General features: G+C 39.0%; 2 protein-coding genes across 2 annotated transcripts; one reads left to right on the top strand and one right to left on the bottom strand.

Annotated features, from left to right (window-relative positions):
* The first annotated feature begins 277 nt into the window (after positions 1–277).
* On the top strand, positions 278–15,562 carry LOC116305297 (uncharacterized). The gene is made up of 15 exons (XM_031715179.2): positions 278–403; positions 529–612; positions 755–799; positions 2,360–2,428; positions 3,172–3,264; positions 3,713–3,815; positions 5,275–5,748; positions 6,267–6,487; positions 6,871–6,974; positions 7,554–7,573; positions 7,827–8,111; positions 8,277–8,377; positions 8,831–8,938; positions 9,684–9,870; positions 10,247–15,562. The coding sequence occupies exons 1-15, from the start codon at positions 365–367 to the stop codon at positions 12,484–12,486; spliced, it is 4,173 nt and encodes a 1,390-aa protein (XP_031571039.2). The 5' UTR covers positions 278–364; the 3' UTR covers positions 12,487–15,562.
* LOC116305298 (uncharacterized) lies at positions 15,499–19,613 on the bottom strand. The gene is made up of 6 exons (XM_089038146.1): positions 19,301–19,613; positions 18,860–18,943; positions 18,361–18,531; positions 17,949–18,098; positions 17,292–17,464; positions 15,499–17,204 (listed from the first exon to the last, which is right to left on the bottom strand). Exons 1-6 carry the CDS (start codon positions 19,539–19,541, stop codon positions 16,884–16,886), a joined length of 1,140 nt encoding a protein of 379 aa, XP_088894272.1. The 5' UTR covers positions 19,542–19,613; the 3' UTR covers positions 15,499–16,883.
* Positions 19,614–19,930: the final 317 nt, after the last annotated feature.

A 19,930-nucleotide genomic window follows, 5' to 3' on the forward strand; every position in this document is an offset into this window, starting at 1 on the left:
ACGACCTTTGAAGTTAAGTGGTCACATCCAGTGAACGGATGAAGCTAAGATCATATCCAGCGAAAGGACCTTTGAAGCTAAGATCACATCCAGTGAAAGGACCTTGTTTTGCATAATTTTGGAACTATCAACTTAAAAGGAAACTTAAAGAAACAAATTATCAAAAAAATATGAAAAATTAATGTAATCTTAGTATCCATAGCAACGGTTTCCGCTGAACATAATTGAGCCAGGAAGGTTCCCCGCACTGGATTGTGGGATAGCACCACGCTCTCCTTCGCCGCCATGTTGCTTTGCATCCGCTAAAACTCTAGAATGTGATAAAACAGGCCTGAAAACCTCGATTTCATTTAACTAATTTAAAATGGTTGACATGGAAGCTGTGAGGCAGTTCAATAGCGAGGTAACTGGGGTATTCTTTGATTTCTTTATTACTTTAGAGCTTTTTTCCCTTGACTTTTTAGCGACCAACGTCTAAACAAAGTCCGGCATAGTCTTGAATTTGATTTCACGCTTTTCTCTCAACAGCTGTCAACAATTTACGAAACTAAACCACCGATCTCCAAAGGAAAAGTTGCTTCTATTACTCGACTAGCAGTTAAGGCCATCAAGGTATTCCTAGGCTTTATTCCTCGCGTAATATCTTGCTAATCCATTTTCAACCTCACTAACACGTGCAAAATTATGCATTGACCGTTCTCCACAAGGACGACCATAATTTATAAAATAATTATTTTTTCGATTTCAATTATAGTACTACAAACATGTGGTGCAAAGCGTGGAAAAATTCACTCAAAAGGTAAATAGTGCTCGATGCAAAGCTATACATATTTTTTTATAAGCTTATATCTAATTTTCCTTATGCGAATAAAATATTGCAAAATTTGTTCCAAGCTGTCACAGTATGAGGTAATGGCTTCATCCTATGCTTTAATAGTTGATAACTTAGAATAAGAAAGTTCTTTTAAGCATGACAGTTAGCTCAGGTAAATCTTTTATAACCCTATTTATGAGTTCTATGTATTAAAAGACAGTTTTGTTTTCACTTTTCTACCTTGAGTCAGCTCTGTTTATCGTGTTTGTGGGAGGGGAAGGAAGTTGAATCCAAATTTGGCTTGTTAAAGCTTTACATTAAAACCTATATAAAGTGTTTGACCTCTATTTAGAGGCCAGATGTCAACTAAAAAGTATCAAAGTGGGTTTCCATGCTACTTTTGTTTGCATCTAGATGCCAACACTAGACATCACAAAGTATGTTTAACAACTAAAAACATTAGTTTTGTTGATTTCAAAAGTTGGTCTTGCTTTCAGAGACCACCTTTGAAATCGACAAATGTTAAAATTTTTTAGTTGACAAACATACGAGTTTAAGGAGCTGGTTAAAACATGTTTTCAATCAGCACATACTAATAGAAGTAAGAGATCCTCCTCCATTTAGCAGCAAGTTGTCAATTCCCCAAAGTTGGCTTCATTTTTGAATCAAGATTTGTCAGATTTGATATTGATGGTGACAATGATGACTTACCATCGCTTTCACCTAAGCGGAAACACTTCTAAAGAAAACCGCCACTAATTGGGGGTGGCAAGTTAACTTTTGGCGCCTCAAACTTTGACGTTTGGCGCTTCAAACTCTTCGTATATTTCTCGATATCGTGGGGTTAGACAGTCCTCCACAGTCAGCAAAATCAATAAATTGTTCTTTAATTTCCTGAATAGAAGTTAATCCCTTGGTCTAAACAATAGTTTCCAATAATCTTTATCGTCAAATGATAATTTACTTGGTAATGGCCTACGTCGCCTGTTTCTCGATATTTTTAACCACTTTGAAACTGTGGAAGGCCGAACTTGCAATTGCATACTATAAACTTCTCGTATTGGTCTTTTCCACCACTTCATACCTAAACCATCTAGGTAGTGCTGCATCTGAATGAAAATTGCGACCATAAATGTTTGTATGAATCATAATTATTCGGAATTTCGCGCAAACTTTTAACGTTTCACTCTGGGACACTGGTAATGTTTCCATGTGAAAACATCAAAGTTTGAGGAGCCAAACTTCAAACTTTGGTCATCAAAAGTTAACGTACTGCCCCCAATTAGTGGCGGTTTTCGTCAGAAGTGTTTCCGCTTAGGTGAAAGCGACGGTAATTTTTTAATGTCATATCTTAACTACATTTATTGACACCCTGAAAAAGGATGCTGGTCCAATCTACACTGCAGAACTAGCTGCCTGCATGGCTGACCATGAGAATTGGGGGTCCAGGAATGCAAGTTGGCTGAGGCTGCCATGATGATGATGATGTTGATGCATATCTCTTGAATGGGAACTCTTGAATTTATTAAATGTCTTTTCTTTCAGTGTCGACAAGAATATAAAGTCCCTGCATTGTACATTATAGACTCAATCATTCGTCAATCAAGACACCAGGTAATTGACTTTAATTAAATGAATAATTAAATAATAGCTTTATTGATTGCAGGTTATTTATTTACCTATTAAGTAATTGAATTAGGGTAACTCTTCGTAGACATTCAACAGTAACAATATTTTATATTCCTTTTGGCATTCTTTCTTGGTTATAGATTGTTCCTGAATTTGCTTGAGTGACCCCAAAACAATGGCTCCACTTGAGTTTTGACTTGATGTGTATTTTATCAAGTCTAAACTTGACTTGAAGCTATTGTTTTGTGGTCACTGAAGCGAATTCAGATAGTCCTAATATTCATATACCTGACTATGAACCTTGTCAGATTTACCTTGAGTGCGAGGCTTACTTGAAATACAAAACAAATCACACTTTTTCTCCATGGAATTTGTGGCATTTCTTTTGTATTTCCATCTTTGCCTTATATTCAAGATAATTTTGATGAGGGTCAATAACTCTTTCAAGGGTTCCAAAATCCATTTAACCCCACCTTACTACCTTTGTTTTGCCTAATTTTTCAGCTTGGGTGCAATGTTTTCCCATTTCAGACCATGTGCCGTTCCCCTGAGGATAAGATGTTTTGTCTGAGTTGTATCCACATTCATGTGTCTTCTCATGCATGACCGTTGAACAAAGAAATGATACTCTAGGGAATAACACATTGTCTGTAATGGGAAAACATTATACCCAAGCCAAAAGGTCTATTAACTTTAACTAAAGCATATGCTAATTTTATTCTTCATAGTTTGGCGCAGACAAAGATGTATTTGGGCCAAGGTTTGCAAAGTCAATAACTTTAACATTCCAGCATTTGTATAAATGTCCTCCAGAAGATCAGGTAAATAACTGTACTGACGAATTTCAAAATGGGGCTTCTTTTAACATATTTAGGTCCTAAGTTCTACCCCCATGGATTCCTTAAACTAAAAGATAGATACAACATGATATTGTAGGATTATATATTTTTAGTAATGGAATAGTCTTGTTTTTGTGCTGTAAGTAAGAAACTGAAAGAAGATAGAAGAATATAGAACAGTGCCGTGGTGAGGTTGGAGGGGGGATGGGGGGTAATTGTCCCTCAAAAGTTTGCTTTCAGCACCAAAATGTAATTAATTCATGTGGGATTCCTGTGAATTTGGTGAGAAAATGGTACTTCCCCCCCCCACATTTATCAAGACCTCGCTAAGCCCCTATTACAGAATATAAACCAAACTCAAGATTTTGACCCTCTAACTTTTGATAGCGAGAAAAACTCAAATAAAGTACTCTTTTTTATATATTTACAGTGTAGAATAGTGAAGGTTTTAAACCTATGGCAGAGAAGTGGGGTGTATCCCCCTGAGGTGGTACAACCATTACTAAACATGGCACAGCAACAACAGAATGAAGGTATGTAAATAAACACAATAGAGATAGAGCAGCTTTCTAATGACTGTAAAAAGCTCAGTGCCGTAAGCGTGATGTGCCGTGACCGTGATGCTTTCTAGAATTTTAATTGGCTGATTTTTTTCACATGCAATGTGATTGGTCTGGCGTTGCCATGACCTTGGCGTGACCATGTCCAAGCCGTGTTCACACCATGTTCCGGATACTTGATTGGATGGAGAGTAAATTCTCATACAATATGATTGGTCTGGTGTATCCCTTGCTGTGTCACGACCGTGTTCGTGTCCTGAACTTTTCACAGTCATACGAAAACAGCTCTACAATAGAGACAATGAGATCCATTCAGAACAAAAAAATCCCACCTGACACTTGCACAAATCTTGAGCCGCGGAATGCAATACTAGAATAAACAGTCAACATTACCTGACCCTGAAGAGGACTAACAATGTACGGTCGAAACATATATTGAAACTGACAATAATTGCAGAGATTTTTCCAAAAAAATGAACGAACAAAATGCATAAATTTATAAAGGTCTGAATTTTGGGACTTTGTTGGAGTTGCTTTTTTATGGACAAATGTTCCCTTTGTCTAGACTGAAAAAGCTTTGTCAACAAGATGTTTATTAAAGATGTAAAGTAATTTTCATCAAGTAAATTATTTGGATTTTTTCCCCAAGAAAAATCAGTTTGTCAAAACAAAATTCAAATGTGTAATTCAACTGTAATATATATTAATTTTTTTCATATTTCATATTTAGGGTTTATTTTAAGTGTGTATTTATTAGCTCAATGTTATATCTTAAACTTTATTGTTATCACCTTGTAAATTTTTGTCCACATTACGCTGATTTTGTAATTTTGTATATTACCTTAGGTTGTCTATGATAATTTAGCCCTTATGGTTATTAAGACAACCTATACTGTAAAACACTTATTATTTTACTTATTAAATTAACAGCTTACTTATCATTATTATTAAACATAGTATTTACAAGGTACGAAATAAATTAGAGTTATGTCAGCGGGAGTCGTGTACTCCTGGCAGGGCCACCCATGCTGAACCGGTTAAAGGGTAGAGACCTGATGAAGAGTGATCCACTGGCCCTCCATGTTGGGGGTTTGCCTGTAGGCTCATCCCCTGCACCCGGAAAGCCCCACCGGTTATGGAAAACCAAATCATCGTTGTTGCCTCACCTGAGGACAATGTTCAAGTGCCTATGTTCTCAAGGGAGCGAACAGGACTAAGCAGCAGCTAAATAAATTATTATAATGAAAGACACTACTGCTTTTTTTTTGATATTTTTCTCTTATTCTCTATACTTCATTACACACACCGAATGCATAATTTATTACTACTATACTATGCTTTTTTATACATTTATTTTGCTAAGCTTTGGACCTACACAGTCATTTTCACAGCATATATGAGTGTGCTAATGAAGATTTCTTTGTTTATCAAGAACCATCTCAGATCACATCATCCTCGTCCTCATCAGCTTTAAACCAAGGTAACGAAAATCAGCCATCAGAAGCCATGCCTGGGAATGGGACAACAGTTTTGACTGCATTACAGCAACAACAACAGCAACATCTAGAACAAATTGAAAACCTCCGACGGCAGCTGCAGGAACAGCAGAGTATCAACCAACAACAACAACAACAGCTAATTGTGCAACAAATGACAGGCATAAGCAATCCTACGGCAATGTCAAAACCTATGACCATAGATCAGACACTACCATTTGGAAATGTACAGATCCCGCAGGGTGGAACCCAAATGCAGGCGAACATACTTCACCCTCCACATCAAGAGGTATTACAACCCTCCCAAGCTGGGGTACCACCAGAGTTGGGTGGAACACAGAACGCTGGTGATGATCAGCCAAGGTTTCAGCTGCAGCCGCATGTGTTGGCACAGATTCAGGCATTGACAGGTAAGAAAATGACATTAAGTAATGATTGGTAGACGCTGTGTATTACAGTGCTGCGCTCTGAACCGTGAACACCCAACAAAGTTTCGTACAAGTTTTTGACAAGTTTTAATCAATCCCTTTACTGCTAACCAATTATATTTTGGCACTTTACTTCAATGTTTTGATATCATTACATCTATGTACAGTGTAAAACTTCTCAAAATAGTTGTCAAGAAGATGTCTGAAAGAAATCAAAAATCTTGTTAGGTGTTCATGGTTTGGCGCGCAGCACTGTAAGCTATTGGAGGGGACAACATTTAATGTATTCGCATACTTCTGTACACAGGCTTTTTGCTGCCAAACGAGCAAACACATTAAATGCGGTCATGCAGCATCACACTGCAATTAACATCCAACATTAGGGATGTTAGTCCCTGGTTGTTTTCCAGAAAGTTCCATTTATCCCTGCAGTATTAGTAAGATGCTATCAAAGAGATTGATTGGGTAGTTATAATATTATAATAAATTTTCTATTTCAGGGATGAATATACGACTTCCTCAGGCACTTCCAAATGAGGGTGAAGTACAAGACACTCCAGCATCAAACCAACAACCGCCACCTAACCTTGGTCCAGATGCTGGTGCCACTCCTTTAGGTCAAGGTGTCCTAGATCAAGGTTCTGCTTGGGGGCATCCTTCACTGGCACCTCTTGGACGACCCCCTGAACAAACCCCTCAACAGCCTCCCCAAAAAGACCAGGTACAGAAAAAACACATTTTACAACCATCATTCCCTGTACAAGGCTTTAACATGAGGTTCCCTCAACATGCACTACCACTTCTTCTATATTAATGAATTAATAAAGCATATTGTATTGTATTTTACGACATACAACACTCAACTCACATGTTGATTTTTACGGAGGGAGTAAACTGGAGATCCCAGAGAAAACCCTTGTGCCAAGGGAGAGAACAACACATCAAATAAACTCAACTCTTATATGATCCAGGACAAGCTACAAGCTACAGCATAACTATCAATTTGCTATAGTTTCCAACTCATACAAAAGATGCTTTAGAGAATGTTCAAAGTTCTACTTATTATTAGATTTACAGCATGTAATAAGCATGGTACTTTTTCAGGCTGTAATTGATGACTTTGACTATGGAGATGAACAAGATGATGCCACAAGACTTGCCGAGCAGAGGAGACGCTTGATGGAAGAAGAAAGAAGACTTAGTCAAGAGTGAGTAGAGATATTAATTTTACTTTACTGCCCAGTGTCATTTATAGCTAACCTGTGTCTGTTAATAGAGGCTTTCAACCATCATATATAGCAGCCATGACAGGAGGCAGTAACAATTATTATTCAGTCTGGTCCCCAGGCGGGGGGGGAGGTACTCCCCTATATTTGCTATACGGGTACGTGCCGCCAAAAAGGGTATGGTTTTCAGCAATTCTACTCTGGAACAGGGTATGTAAAGTCGTGCTCGCTCTGGGACAGGGTTACTATACGAAATCACGCTCTCTCCTCTCGAGAACAGGGTATCTAAGTTTCGCACTACTGGAAAAGGGTATGGTTTCCAACGATCTTTCTCTGGAACAGGGTATGAATTTCAGCGATATTGCTCTGGAACAGGGTCAGGGTTCAAAAGGCTCAGCGGCACATCCCTACCCTAAATGGGCAAGAGTACCCCCCACCCCGGGTCTGGTCTGATCTGATTTACATGAAAAATAACTCTAAAAAGGACTCTGTTGTTGTGCCTCCTAGAATTTTGCTGTTGTCTCAATAAACAATTGCTAATTAGCTTTGATTTTGTTTCAGCCAAATGAAAACAGAAAGAGGTGAGTACTTTTCCTCTCTTTTCTTCTTAGTACTATCTCGTATTGTCTTTGAACATTTTGCTGCGAAAAATCTTTAGCATCTGATAATCTTTGTTGGAGAAGATGACAACAAGAGACGGGCGGACTTAGATAGATTTTTTCTGTCAGTGCCGATAGTCTCTTTTCTGATCCATAAATTGTTCTATGATACCCTTCTCATGCAGTATTATTTTCAGCATAAAGATTGATAACTCTTAATATTAATCTACCATAGATCGACACCATCAGGATAGGTCACCTGGTCATCGACGGCGCTCACAGTCACCATACCGAAGAAATAGATCACCAAAACGGAAGTCGCGCTCACCACGGCATAGGTCTAGATCACCAAGAAGCAGAGACCGAGGGCGTGACAGAGATCGTGACCGTGAGAGGGGGCGTGACAGGGACAGAGATCGCGACAGAGGGAAAGATAGAGAACGAGATCGAGATCAAGAAGAAGTGGAAGAGGGACCCGAAAACAAGGGATTGCCTCCTGTTGAACCTAATGCTTGTAGTGGTAAGAAAAATTGAGCAATGTATTTTATAAAATAACTGTTATAAATCTCGCGTTCTGATTGGTTAGGAGTGCGTGCTTTATGAGAGCACACAGCACGCACGCGCCCTTTCAGTTGCGTCATTCCTATCCAAAAAACGGTTGTTGAAATTTGTATTTTCCCCATAGTTTGTAGTAATACTATCTGGGTTGGTCATCTAGCAAAGACGGTTCAGCAGGAACATTTACAGGAAATATTTGCAGAGTTTGGTGAAGTGACATCAATCGATGTAAGTACGAGTCAACAAGTGTTAATGGACGGTTGCCATGGTAATGGATCTTTACGACTTTATAAATATTTTGTTGTTAAATGTGATTAATCAGTTATCATAGTTAACAGGAAAAGAGTGGTGTTCAGCAGTTATGCACCATTATGAACATGCTCGTGTTTGCTTCACCTTCATGGTTGCATAAAAGCCGATTTAGATGGCATGATTTTCGCCTACAACTATGGTATACAACACGTTCGCGCCATCCTACAACTAGAGTCGTAGCGTGTAAATCAAGCCTACAACTCGCCTACAACAGACACAAGCGTGTTGTATGCAATATTTGTAGGCGAAAGTTGAACGATCTAAATCGGCCTTAAGGAATTTGCTGTTGCCAGCTTTGCTTGGATCCCTACTCTCCAATCAATATATGAATGACATTTTAATTCAGTAATGCAATGGTTTAATGTTCAGATGGTTCCCCCTCGTGGCTGTGCATACGTTCAGATGTCCAAACGAGACGATGCTAACAAGGCTGTCAGCAGGCTATCTAACTTACGCCTTCATGGTAACTTTGTTAAGGTACGTTGTCATGGTTTTCAATTTCTGTACGTATCTTCAGGTGTTAGTTGGACTTGTTAGGACTCTTCCTTTATTTGAGGGTTTTTTCCACATTCTCTAGTATTTCTACCATAATAAAGCTTATCATTACAAATAATTCTATTTGATCGGGGATTTCACCATTCCCGAGGTTCAATCTGTGAGTTAGCCATGCTGTGACTTAGATCAGGTCAAAGGTTGTTTCAGGGTTCAATCTGTGAGTTAGCAGGCCCTGACTTAGATCAGGTCAAAGGTTGTTTCAGGGTTCAATCTGTGAGTTAGCCATGCCGTGACTTAGATCAGCCCAGAGGTTGTTTCAGGGTTCTATCTGTGAGTTATCAGGCTGTGACTTAGATCAGCCCAAAGGTTGCTTCAGGGTTTGATCTGTGAGTTAGCCACATGGTCTTAACAGCTCCACCAACTTTAATTGAAAAAATCAACCTTTTCCTTGCTTTTTCTATCAAGGTGGCTAATGCGTTGCCTCTCACCAATGCAACCTGGGTTTGATTCCCAGGCACAGTGTCGTATGTGAGTAGAGTTCGTGGATTCTCTCCTGTGCATCGAGGGTTGGTTAACGAAAGATAAGAGGTTCTTTAGTTTTCTTCCCTCCACAAAAATCAACTTCTATGTTCTAATTCGACCTTTGGGCTTTCACCTAGTTTTCCCATGTTTTAATTTTTTTTAGATTAAAAAATATATAATCAATGTGTTTTAATTATTTCCACAGTTGGCTTGGGCACCTGCGAAAGGAGTGAAAGATAGAAAGTACAAAGAATACTTTAATGTCAATCTTGGGGTGACCTATATCCCATGGGAAGTGCTTGGTAGTGCTCCTGATCTATTGACTATCGCTGAAGGAGGCTGGATTGACCCAGAGAGTTTGCCAGCAGAGCTACAAAACTCCTTGAAACAAGGTATTGAGATTTCGCATTCTTATTGGTTGGGAGCGGGTGCTTTATGAGAGCACACAGCATGCATGCACCCTTGTATTTTATAAGAGAACCCCCTCCAACCTCCCTTCCACCCTCCCATGGGAAGAACTTAAGAAATATCAGAAGCTTAGCGTTTACATGACTTATGCAGCAGGAGCGGGACTGAAAACAGGGGGTATAGCATAGATATTCTTGGGGGGTGTTTATGATGGCTGAAATCCAAAACACAAGAAAACATGATGACATTTATTGGCAGTGCTGTCAATTTTTTCAACGCTGGGTTGTGGACCGACAGGAAAATAATATTTTCTTTCCTGTGATCAGAGAGACTAATTGTTTTTTGTTCTATTGTTCACAGCAGAAGCAGGGGAAACTAAAGGTGATGAAAAAATGGAAGCAAAAGAGGGGGAACAAGCAAATCAATTACCTGCTGGAGTACTCCCCCCTCAAATGCCTCCCCACCTACCTCCCCCTGGTCATCCAATGTTCCCTCCTCCAATGATGCCTCCTCATATGATGATGAGACCTCCATTTCCGGGGGGACCTCACAATCCTAACATGATGCCTCCAGACAGACCACCATGGGGAATGAACGTACCTGGTGCACCCCCACCTGGATTTGGACCAGGTGTCCCGCCACCGCAAGGCATGAGACCACCTGGAGGGGGTCAGTTTCCTCATCATCAACTTGGTGAGGGCCATCCACCCTTCCAGCCACGCCTTCCGATGGGAATGCCCCCTCAAGGGCAGGAGCCTGGTGGAATGCCCACTTTTAGACATAGGTTCCATCCAGAAGGGCCACATCCTAGAGGCCCAATGGAATTTAATAGACCACCAAGAATGGGAGAAGGGCATCCAAGGGACTTCGATGGACCCCCTCCACATAGGGGATTTAATGGTCCACCTCCAAGAGGACCTAATGGACCACCACCCCGTGGACCAGAAGGAATGATACCAAGAGGTCTAGATGGACCTGCAGGTGGAATGGATGGGCCTCAGAGGGGTAGAGATATGCCTCCACAGGGATTAGAGGGACCACATAGGGCAGCAGAAGGTCCCCATGGCATGGAAGAAGTACCCCCTAGAGGACCGGAAGGCCCACCAAATAGACAAGATGGTCATACACAAGGTGCTGAAGGACCACCAAGACTGGAAGGTCCTCACCAAGGTGCTGAAGGGCCGTCTGGGCCTCCTCAAAGGCATCAAGAAGGACCTCCAAGGGGTCCAGAAGGACCAACAACGAGGTTTGAAAAACCTCACACTGGTCTGGAAGGACCGCCCATGATATCAGACCACATGCCTGGTGGTCCCATGAGGCCACCATTTAGAGGAATGAATGGTCCACCAGGTCCTAATGGACCTCCTTCGAGGGGCCCAGAAGGATTTCCAAGAGAACCTAACTTCCGACAGGAATTCCGACCTGACTTCCGGGGAGGGCCACATGGACCCCCACCTAGACACTGGGGACCCCCCCAAGAGAGACCTCCCCACGAGAGACCTCCCCATGAGAGATCTATAGGGATGCCCCCTATGAGGATGCAACAGCCAGAATGGCTCAGAGGACCTCCTCCACCTGAACGTATCCAAGAAGAGCGAACGTCGACAGATACGAGTTTATCAAACGAACAGCTTTCTGGCCCCAAAGATGAACGACCTGACCAACGTCCAGAACAACCAGATCAACAGCCTGAGCGACCGGATAATCAGTCAGGTGATGGGCAGGATGACAATGATCGAGGGCAACGTTTTCGAAGGGATCGTGACCGAAATGAGCGCCCACCCTGGGAAAGAGAACGTGATCGTAGAAGAGATCGTGATCGTCCAAGAAGTGGAGAAAGAGAGCGTGATCGTCCAAGAAGTAGAGAGAGAGAGCGTGACAGTGATCGCGACAGAAGCCGTGATCGAGAAACAAGTCGGGATAGCGATCGTCATCGCGAAATCAGTAGGGATCGTGAACGAAATAGGAGTCGCGATCGTGAAACCAGCAGAGACCGAGATCGTGACAGACGTGATCGTGATCGTGACAGACGTGATCGTGATCGACGTGATCGTGATCGTGACCGTGGTAGGCGTGATCGAGATCGACAACGAAGTCTTAGTGATCGTGACAGTCGGAAAAGCTCCGACAGTGACAACAAATACGACCGACAAAATAAATCAGAACAATCGAAAGAGATTCCAACTACATCTGAATCAAAAGATAACCTTGTTACAGCAACTGGCCCATCAGAACAGCCCAAAGACCTTGATCAATCTAAAAACGAAACTCCTAACGCCAAAGATCCTCCCATGGAGCCTGTCATTCATAATAATAAAATCTCAGAACCTGAGGAGGGCGAGGTCATCGAAGATGAGAACAATTCGATTATCACATCCGCACATGAAAATAAACAAGTAGAGCTTCAAAACGAGGCTGTTATTGACACTAAAATCAAAATTGAAGAATTGAAAGCGGCCGTGGAAGACCCGCTAAAGACTACTGAAGATCAAAAGTCATCCATTGACATTGCGAAAAATAACACTGAAGAAATGAACACAGCTGAAATGAATATTGAAATCAAACAAGAAACAAATTCTGAACAAATCGTGACAACTTGACGTCACAGGCAGTTACCATAACGACCTGTAATTTTTTTTTTTGATAGAAAAACTGTCCAACTATGATCCCAAGCCAGGACGTTTATCCTATAGCAAGTATTGAGATTGTTTTGGGTATATTGGCAATGTAATTTATTCAATACAATTGAATTTTTTAGAAACATTTCTTATCAATCTCTCTGTCATTCATATCTCAAGAAAATGTCACGAGACTACAAGAAAGCAACTCACAACCACCGTAAAAACCTACTAAAAAGGTTCCTTTCTTGTACGTTGAAGTGTAACCTCTTTGTGCTAGGATACCGCAAGTGTTGCGTTGTTAGTAGTGAACTTTAAATTATCCCTGGTGACAATAGATATTGCTATCTTCATCATGTTGAATCGGATTGAACAGGTTTTTAAACTTATTGCTCAAAGTATTTCCAAAAGTAATCAGGGTGAGAGAGGCTGATGAAGAAGAAGAAGGCGAAGTATTTTGAAGTGCAAAGCCCAGCAGGTTGAGAATGATAATATTTTTATTTGTGCCATATTTAAGAGAAAAATTTGATTATATCAAAAACTACACATAATGGACACGGACTGACTATAACATTGAAAAGGCAAGAAAGAGGCCAAGGTTGTTGCACAACACTGTTGCAATTGGAGTTAGTGTTGCACGTATTACCACCAAGTGCAACAAATGTTCTGGTTAGAGTAAAAAAAGCTCATACTCAGGGCATCGAGCAACATTTGAAATGATGAGTTTAAACAAGCGTGATTTCCTGGAAGTAGATGCGATCAGAATGCTGCGTCTCAAGCTATGGAGCTGTTGAATGTTTTCATCCATCATATTTTAACATATCACGTGATAAGTAATTTTGTTTTGATTGATGTAAATCTAAATCCAAGTCACTAAGCAGTTGTTGAGGTTGCGAGTGCCTCAATATTACCATTTTTGAATACATAACAAAATAATACGCGTATTGGATCTATGATATATTAGCCATTCCGAGGTTGAGGGAAGACTGGATAGAGTTGACATAGTGCAATGTGGGACTGTTTTATTGGACAAAAAACTTAAGACACCATCTTGAACTTATTCCCCTCAAACAGTCCCACAATGCACTGCAATGTCAACTTGACCCAGTTTTTTCCTTGACCTCTGAATGGCTAATAAATTTAATCTGTATGTAGTAGATCCCTCATTGAGGAGATAAGATGTTGTGTTACACAGGATTGTGAAGCAGAAACAAATTTGGTGCACAGAAGAAGTGATTGCTCTATTTCCAACATGCAAAACTAGATAGTTCACAGAAATCTTGGTGTCCACAATTTTGGGTGCACCAATTTTTTTTTTTTACAAATGTGGCTGTGGATTTATGGCAAGTAAATTTTCAGACCACAAAAAAATCGTCTCAAACTTAGAAATAAAAGCTATTTTTAACAGCCCACAAATATTCGGTGTTTATGCCATTTTTCTAGGGTCTAAAGCAAAAACAAGTTATGGTATCATTTGAACGGTGAAGGGATTGCTGTAAAGTGTTTTTCTTAGCAAGTGGTTCCTGCAAATGGCTGTCATTACAGTTGAGATGGCAATGATATATTCTTTTGTTTAAGAATAATACAAGTGAGGCTATTGGGTCGATACGATGCTTGTTGTCTCATTTGCATGCATCCATGACATCTGCTATTGACTTTGATATGAGTTTCATTGATATGGTTTTCCCTTGAATATTAATAATGCTGAAATGGTTTTGTCTGAATGATCAGGCTCTAAAGGTTTTCTCATTCATTCATAGAAAATTGCCTTTCTGTAAAATTAAAATATAGCTATAAATTCATATTAGTGCTATAGAAGCAATATTTTTTAAATTTTGTGTTAAGCTGGATTAAAAACACCCTAAAGAATGATTGTCAAAGGAGTCGAAACATCTAGGGGAGGGGGGGGGATGTAGTTGTATATTTAGTAATTAAATGTTGCAATGTTAAGTCTAGTTTGTAAGCTGGACTTTCCCAATATTTCAATTTTCAGCTCATTTCTCATTGCCACATTTCCTGATCCAAGGTCGTAAAGACATGAAGCAGAGTAACTCACGAAGTGTAGCTGTAGGATCTATTGTAGAATTTTGACCTCACAGGATGAAGTTTTTTAAGGCAAAGTAAATACTGGTAATAATGGGACTGACAAAACGTTTGACAAATAAGAGGGCCACTTTGCTATTCTGGATTCTTTTCAGTGTGTGGTAATGAAATGAGAATGGGATAAGATATTCTAGTTTATGTATCGACTATCCCTCAATTGCCCTATTTTATAATGACATCACATCAAAACAAACTATTGTTTTAACGCTATGGATCATGGTCACGGATGGAATTACAACAATACATCTTAAATCACAATGAAATTTGGTTTATCAGCTGGTGAAGGCTAAATATCTCAAAAGAAGAGAATTAAGCTTAAATTTAGCCTGAATTTCTATCATTTTAGCCGATGTAAACAAACCGTGACGTCATTATGAAATAGGGCAATCACTCTTGTCCAATAATCAGGCTAGCAAATAGCTTACGCTTCGTTTGCTGACTTGCAGTGGAATTGAAAAAACGTGGAAATATTTAAAGAATGTAATAGCCAATGGGAAGCGTTATTGTTATCTTTCTGTTATCGTGTGGTTAGAAAGTCAATTCTGACTGGCCAAAGAAGAATAGAGCATTTCTAAAATATTTCTAGGTGCCTGTGGTTTTTGATTTGCACTGCAATTCTCACAATGTTAAAAAAAAGTGCTTATAAAAGTGCATGTGCCTACTGCTTTTTGGATAGTAATAAACTGTCTTCTCATGCGCAATCATTAAACAAAAAAGCAGTAGGCACATGCACTTTTATAAGCACTTTTTTTTTAACATTGTGAGAATTGCAGTGCAAATCAAAAAACCGCAGGCACTCTAGGGAATGTCGTGGTCTGAAATGGAGCCCAAGGTATATTTAAGAGGTATTATGATTTTACACGTGAGAGAAAAGACTTCACTAATCATGGATATAAAGATGTACGTCAATGTGGTTTATTGTTCTGTTTCAATAAAAACAAAACACAACATTTAATCTCTCACAAATTTTCAAAAGTAGTGTCTAAATTGTACAAAAGATAATAATTATCATAATTGCTCATTAACACTTCTCTCATTGAATGTCAATCTACATAATGTAAGGTATCTATCTATCTCACAGTTAAAGTTTAACTATTCCTAGTGAGCTATAAAATTATCAAATTTCAGCCTCTCATCCCCCGTTTTTCAATAGGAGTGACCCCAAAATCCTTTCCAACTATGGGATTCTGTTAATCAAAAACAACAAATTTGAACCATTTTTAACGATGCCTAAAATGTGCTGTTAAGCCGGACAAGCTGTCTGGGTCAGAAAACAAAAGATTAGATTGATATTCTCATACTGAAAAGTAATAGAGTGCAAATAATTTATCCGTGAAACACTAATTACTAAATAGTACAAAATAGTGCTAATTAAACAATAGAAACCAATGGAATTTGCATGAAATTCTGCTATTTAGTATTACTAAAGTTTCACAGTTGTATTGTTTGCACTCTAGTAGACTAATAATTATTAACAATAAATTAGATCTGCAGCCTGAATGGTCTATGAGTGAATAGAGGCTTTGCACCATCATGTGACGGCAGCCACGCTGAAATTTAGTTTTTCGCTGCCTCCAGAAAAAATATGAAAGGTATTGACAGGTAGGTTTGATTGATGGAAGAGAAAAACAAAATTTCAGCGTGCAGCTCGCAGACACAGAGTTTGCATGTTTTTGAAAATTGCAGTAAAATAGCATAATGATAATGAGGAAGTATTATTTTCCTCTGGCCATATTATTTATAGAGAATAATTTGGACATTAGTTTGTTACACAGTTTACTGAAATTCTAGTCATGATGCATTGCCATAAGAAAGTCAATAGACCAGTTTCTAATTCCAAATTACAGCTGTGTTCCTTAATTGCAGACTCGTTTACTAAGGGTTAGCCTCGTATCAGTATCTAAATATTCATAAATACCAACGGTAAAGTAAAGAATGCACAACTTCAACAATACAAACACTTTGAAACTCGACAGACCTTGACTGAAATGTGAATATTCTGCACAAACTCGAGGCTAACCCTATGTCTATGATCAAGAAACACAGCAGTAATTTGGAATTCGAAACGGGTCTATTCCTTAAAGATTTGAAATATTGATTGGTAAATACAAATTATGAGAAATGTAACTCCTTTTTTGCTTTTGCAAATAGAACTTCCCCAAAATGCTTGAATGAGTGCAAAACAATATTATTCCAAGTCAGACCTTCACTACCATCAATTGATTTGTAGCCACTCTAGCAAATCAAAGGTTTATAAGCTTATATATTTCTGAATTTTAGTATTTGTAGGTATACTGAGTGCCAGGATATTCATACGTTGATTGTGGGGGATAGTTCATCTTTTGTGTTTGGTACCCTTGGTATGACCCCTGTTGCTGTGGTTGTTGTTGCTGTGGTTGTTGTTGCTGTGGTTGTTGTTGCTGCGGTTGTTGTTGCTGTGGTTGTTGTTGCTGCGGCATCTGCTGCTGCTGTTGCTGCTTGCTGCTGCTGTTGTAGCTGAGGAGAATATGCCCTAGTATAGCCATCAGTAGGTGGTGGTCCCCCAGGAACGTACCCTTGGCTAGTTTGGAGCTGATTAGAAGGGTAGTTCTGATATCCTATGCTTGTTGGTTGATTTTGAGAGTATGTGCCTGTTGCCATGGAGGAATAGTTCTGCTGGGCGTAGCCTTGGGGTTGAGCAATTACTGAGCTTGATGAAGCATAGGATTGCTGGTCCTGCTGAGAGTAGGATGCCGAGGGTTTTCGTGGGTAGGTGCCTGACATTTGTTGTTGAGATATGGCTGGGCCGTTGAGGGTTGTGGCTGAGATGTTGCCGGCTTTGGTTGGGATGGATATCCTTGATCATCAGGTTTAGCTCCTAAAAAAATATAATTTGGAATAAAATTAATACAAATTCTAGTTTACTTAATAGAGGGGAACTAAGGACTAAATCTAATTAAGTACCCATTTAATATCATATAGGTATAGTGTTCTAGTTAATTGCTCCAAGACTTGCTTACTAGTAAGTCCATTACCTCTACACTCCTATGGGACAATTGGGTGCCGAATGGTCAAAGGAGATTTTGTTAGAGCACAAAATGGCTAGCTTTGAATTCGTGGTAGAAAATTTGGATTATTCGTTAGTATGAGCTAGAGCTGTTTAGTGGTGGATTTTAACGAGTCTGAGCTTTTGAGAATAATTACGAGACTCTGAGAAAATGCATGATTCCAAGAGTGAGATTTGAGACAATAACAAAAAAATTGAGACTTAACCTGTTATTTCTTGCCTCCAAATGGCACCCCTAATGGTAAAAAATTTCCAAGAGTTTCTCCTAATGAATGCTGTACGTTAGTAGACTCACCTAAATCTGATGTACTGCTGATAGACTGCTGGTCATTGTTTGGTTGTAAGGGGTCAAAAAGGGCTGTGTTTACACTAGGGTAGGTTGGTACTGATGTAGAAGACGGCTGACTTTCATTAGATTTCTGCTGCTTCTGTCTCTGGATGTCATCTGATAAAAACACAAATAACGAAATCAGACAAGGTGTTGGCAGTATTGCACTCTCCTCTCCCCTCTCTTCTCAAGGGTTTCTGGGTTGAATCTTTTAAAAATAAATCCAATTGGATATATCTGAGTTAGCTATGCCCTGATTCAGGTTTCAATCTGTGAGTTAGCCATGCCCTGACTTAGATAGCCATTAAGGTTAGATACTGCTAGATCTTATGTCTGTAACGATGCCCTTGAGCTTTAATAAGTTGAAGTCATATGATACCTGATCTCATTTTCTCTGGTGCTTTTTCTTCTTCTGCTTTCCCACCAGAAGAGCCAGGACTTCCAATCTCTAGTCTGTCTAACAAATAAAGCACTCTGTCCCTCAAATGACTCAGTTCTCTTCTAAACTCCTCAATCATCGTATTCTCTGGGGGTCTTGGGACTCCATTCACTGAAATAGATAATATGAGAGAAAATAACTGGTGAGCTGATCAAGCTGAGACAGATTTATCTAAGATAATAAAACATGAAGAAAAAAGGGCTAAGAGTGACTTGTGCTTAAACCCCACTTTTAGCCAATTTTGACAAAATCTTGGCCCTCAACTTAAGTCCTCAACATAAGGTAATCTATGATATTTTTCCACTATATGGCTGTCGCTTAAGAAAGATCCATTGGAATATTTGGTAATACAGCTTGCAGGAACTACCAAAAGCATGAAAGACTATAGAATCACAAGCCATACTCAAGTTATTGCAGCAGCATAGAGAACGATACATACCAAATAAGGTAATTCTAATTATGCGACTCATCGATTTGGCAACTGCGAGGTCTGAACTGTCAAACATTGTCACCAAGTCACCATCTGTAATAAAATAAAATAAAGTAATAATAATTAATAATATAAACTGTTCCCATAAACATTTACAAAAGGAATGGAATGAATAATAAATATAACGTTCTTCAAAATCTGGAAATATAACTCATTTTATTTCAATTTTATGAACAAAGCACAACTTTAAAATATAAGTTTATATAATTAATGAATTTCATGAATGGCTTCAAAACCAAAAAAAAGATAAGTTTATCATATCAGATGTTTTTATATGAGACATTTGTACGAGTAAGCTTACAAATTAACGTTACATTTAACAAATACATAAACAAAATCTCCATTCCTGACAACATTAATTACATAAACGTCCCCTCTCGGTATGAATACCTTCATCTTTGTACTTAATCGTGACATCGTCAGAACTATTAAGCCTTCCTCTAAAGACTCTCTGCATCATCAGGAGTAGTTCGTCGTAAGTAAGCTCTTCATTGTGGATTGGAATCCTACGAATATCGTCTCCTAACTGAGCTTTTATGATGAGTTTCCCGCTCAAATCCATAGGCTGGGAAGGGAAGAAGCTACTGGAGGTCGTGGTACCTAAACTGAAGTTTTCAGCAGTGTAGTTCATTTTTAAATTAGGCTTTTTTGAGCCAGTATTTCCAGCAAAGGAAAACTGTAAGATTACGATTTACGAAATTTGTTGAAGAATGATATCATTGGTACTCAGGCTTGCTCGTGCACTCATGACGGAAGAGACTGGTAATAAGGATTATTTTCCATTTCCCATTTTCTTTGCCTTTTTGTTCTTTTTGTTTGTTTTAATTAAGTTTTAGTGTTTTGATAAAATATTTTGTCGAATGTAAAATCGTACCTTTTCTTTTGTCTTATGTTTTTATTCATTTGTTTTCTCCAATCACTAGTTATCTTTTTATAGAATTTATATCTTTTTATTTTATTTGTATTTTCTTATTTTTTCGAATTTCTTTCTTGCATTCCTTTCAACATTTTTTTTGTTTC

The sequence above is a fragment of the Actinia tenebrosa genome, unplaced genomic scaffold, assembly GCF_029948245.1.
Source record: "Actinia tenebrosa isolate PJP-AT-01 unplaced genomic scaffold, QUT_ActTen_1.0 PGA_scaffold5__44_contigs__length_20552954, whole genome shotgun sequence".
In the NCBI taxonomy this organism is placed as follows: domain Eukaryota; kingdom Metazoa; phylum Cnidaria; class Anthozoa; order Actiniaria; family Actiniidae; genus Actinia; species Actinia tenebrosa.

Excerpts from the sequence above, each read along its gene's own strand:
- LOC116305297 (XM_031715179.2), top strand. The coding sequence starts at position 365 with ATGGTTGACATGGAAGCTGTGAGGCAGTTCAATAGCGAG. Across the intron at positions 6,488-6,870 it reads AGCCTCCCCAAAAAGACCAG|GCTGTAATTGATGACTTTGA; the intron begins GTACAGAAAAAA and ends GTACTTTTTCAG. Across the intron at positions 8,939-9,683 it reads TTCATGGTAACTTTGTTAAG|TTGGCTTGGGCACCTGCGAA; the intron begins GTACGTTGTCAT and ends TTATTTCCACAG.
- LOC116305298 (XM_089038146.1), bottom strand. The coding sequence starts at position 19,541 with ATGAACTACACTGCTGAAAACTTCAGTTTAGGTACCACGACCTCCAGT. Across the intron at positions 18,099-18,360 it reads ACCAGAGAAAATGAGATCAG|ATGACATCCAGAGACAGAAG; the intron begins GTATCATATGAC and ends TGTTTTTATCAG. Across the intron at positions 17,465-17,948 it reads CAGCAGTACATCAGATTTAG|GAGCTAAACCTGATGATCAA; the intron begins GTGAGTCTACTA and ends ATATTTTTTTAG.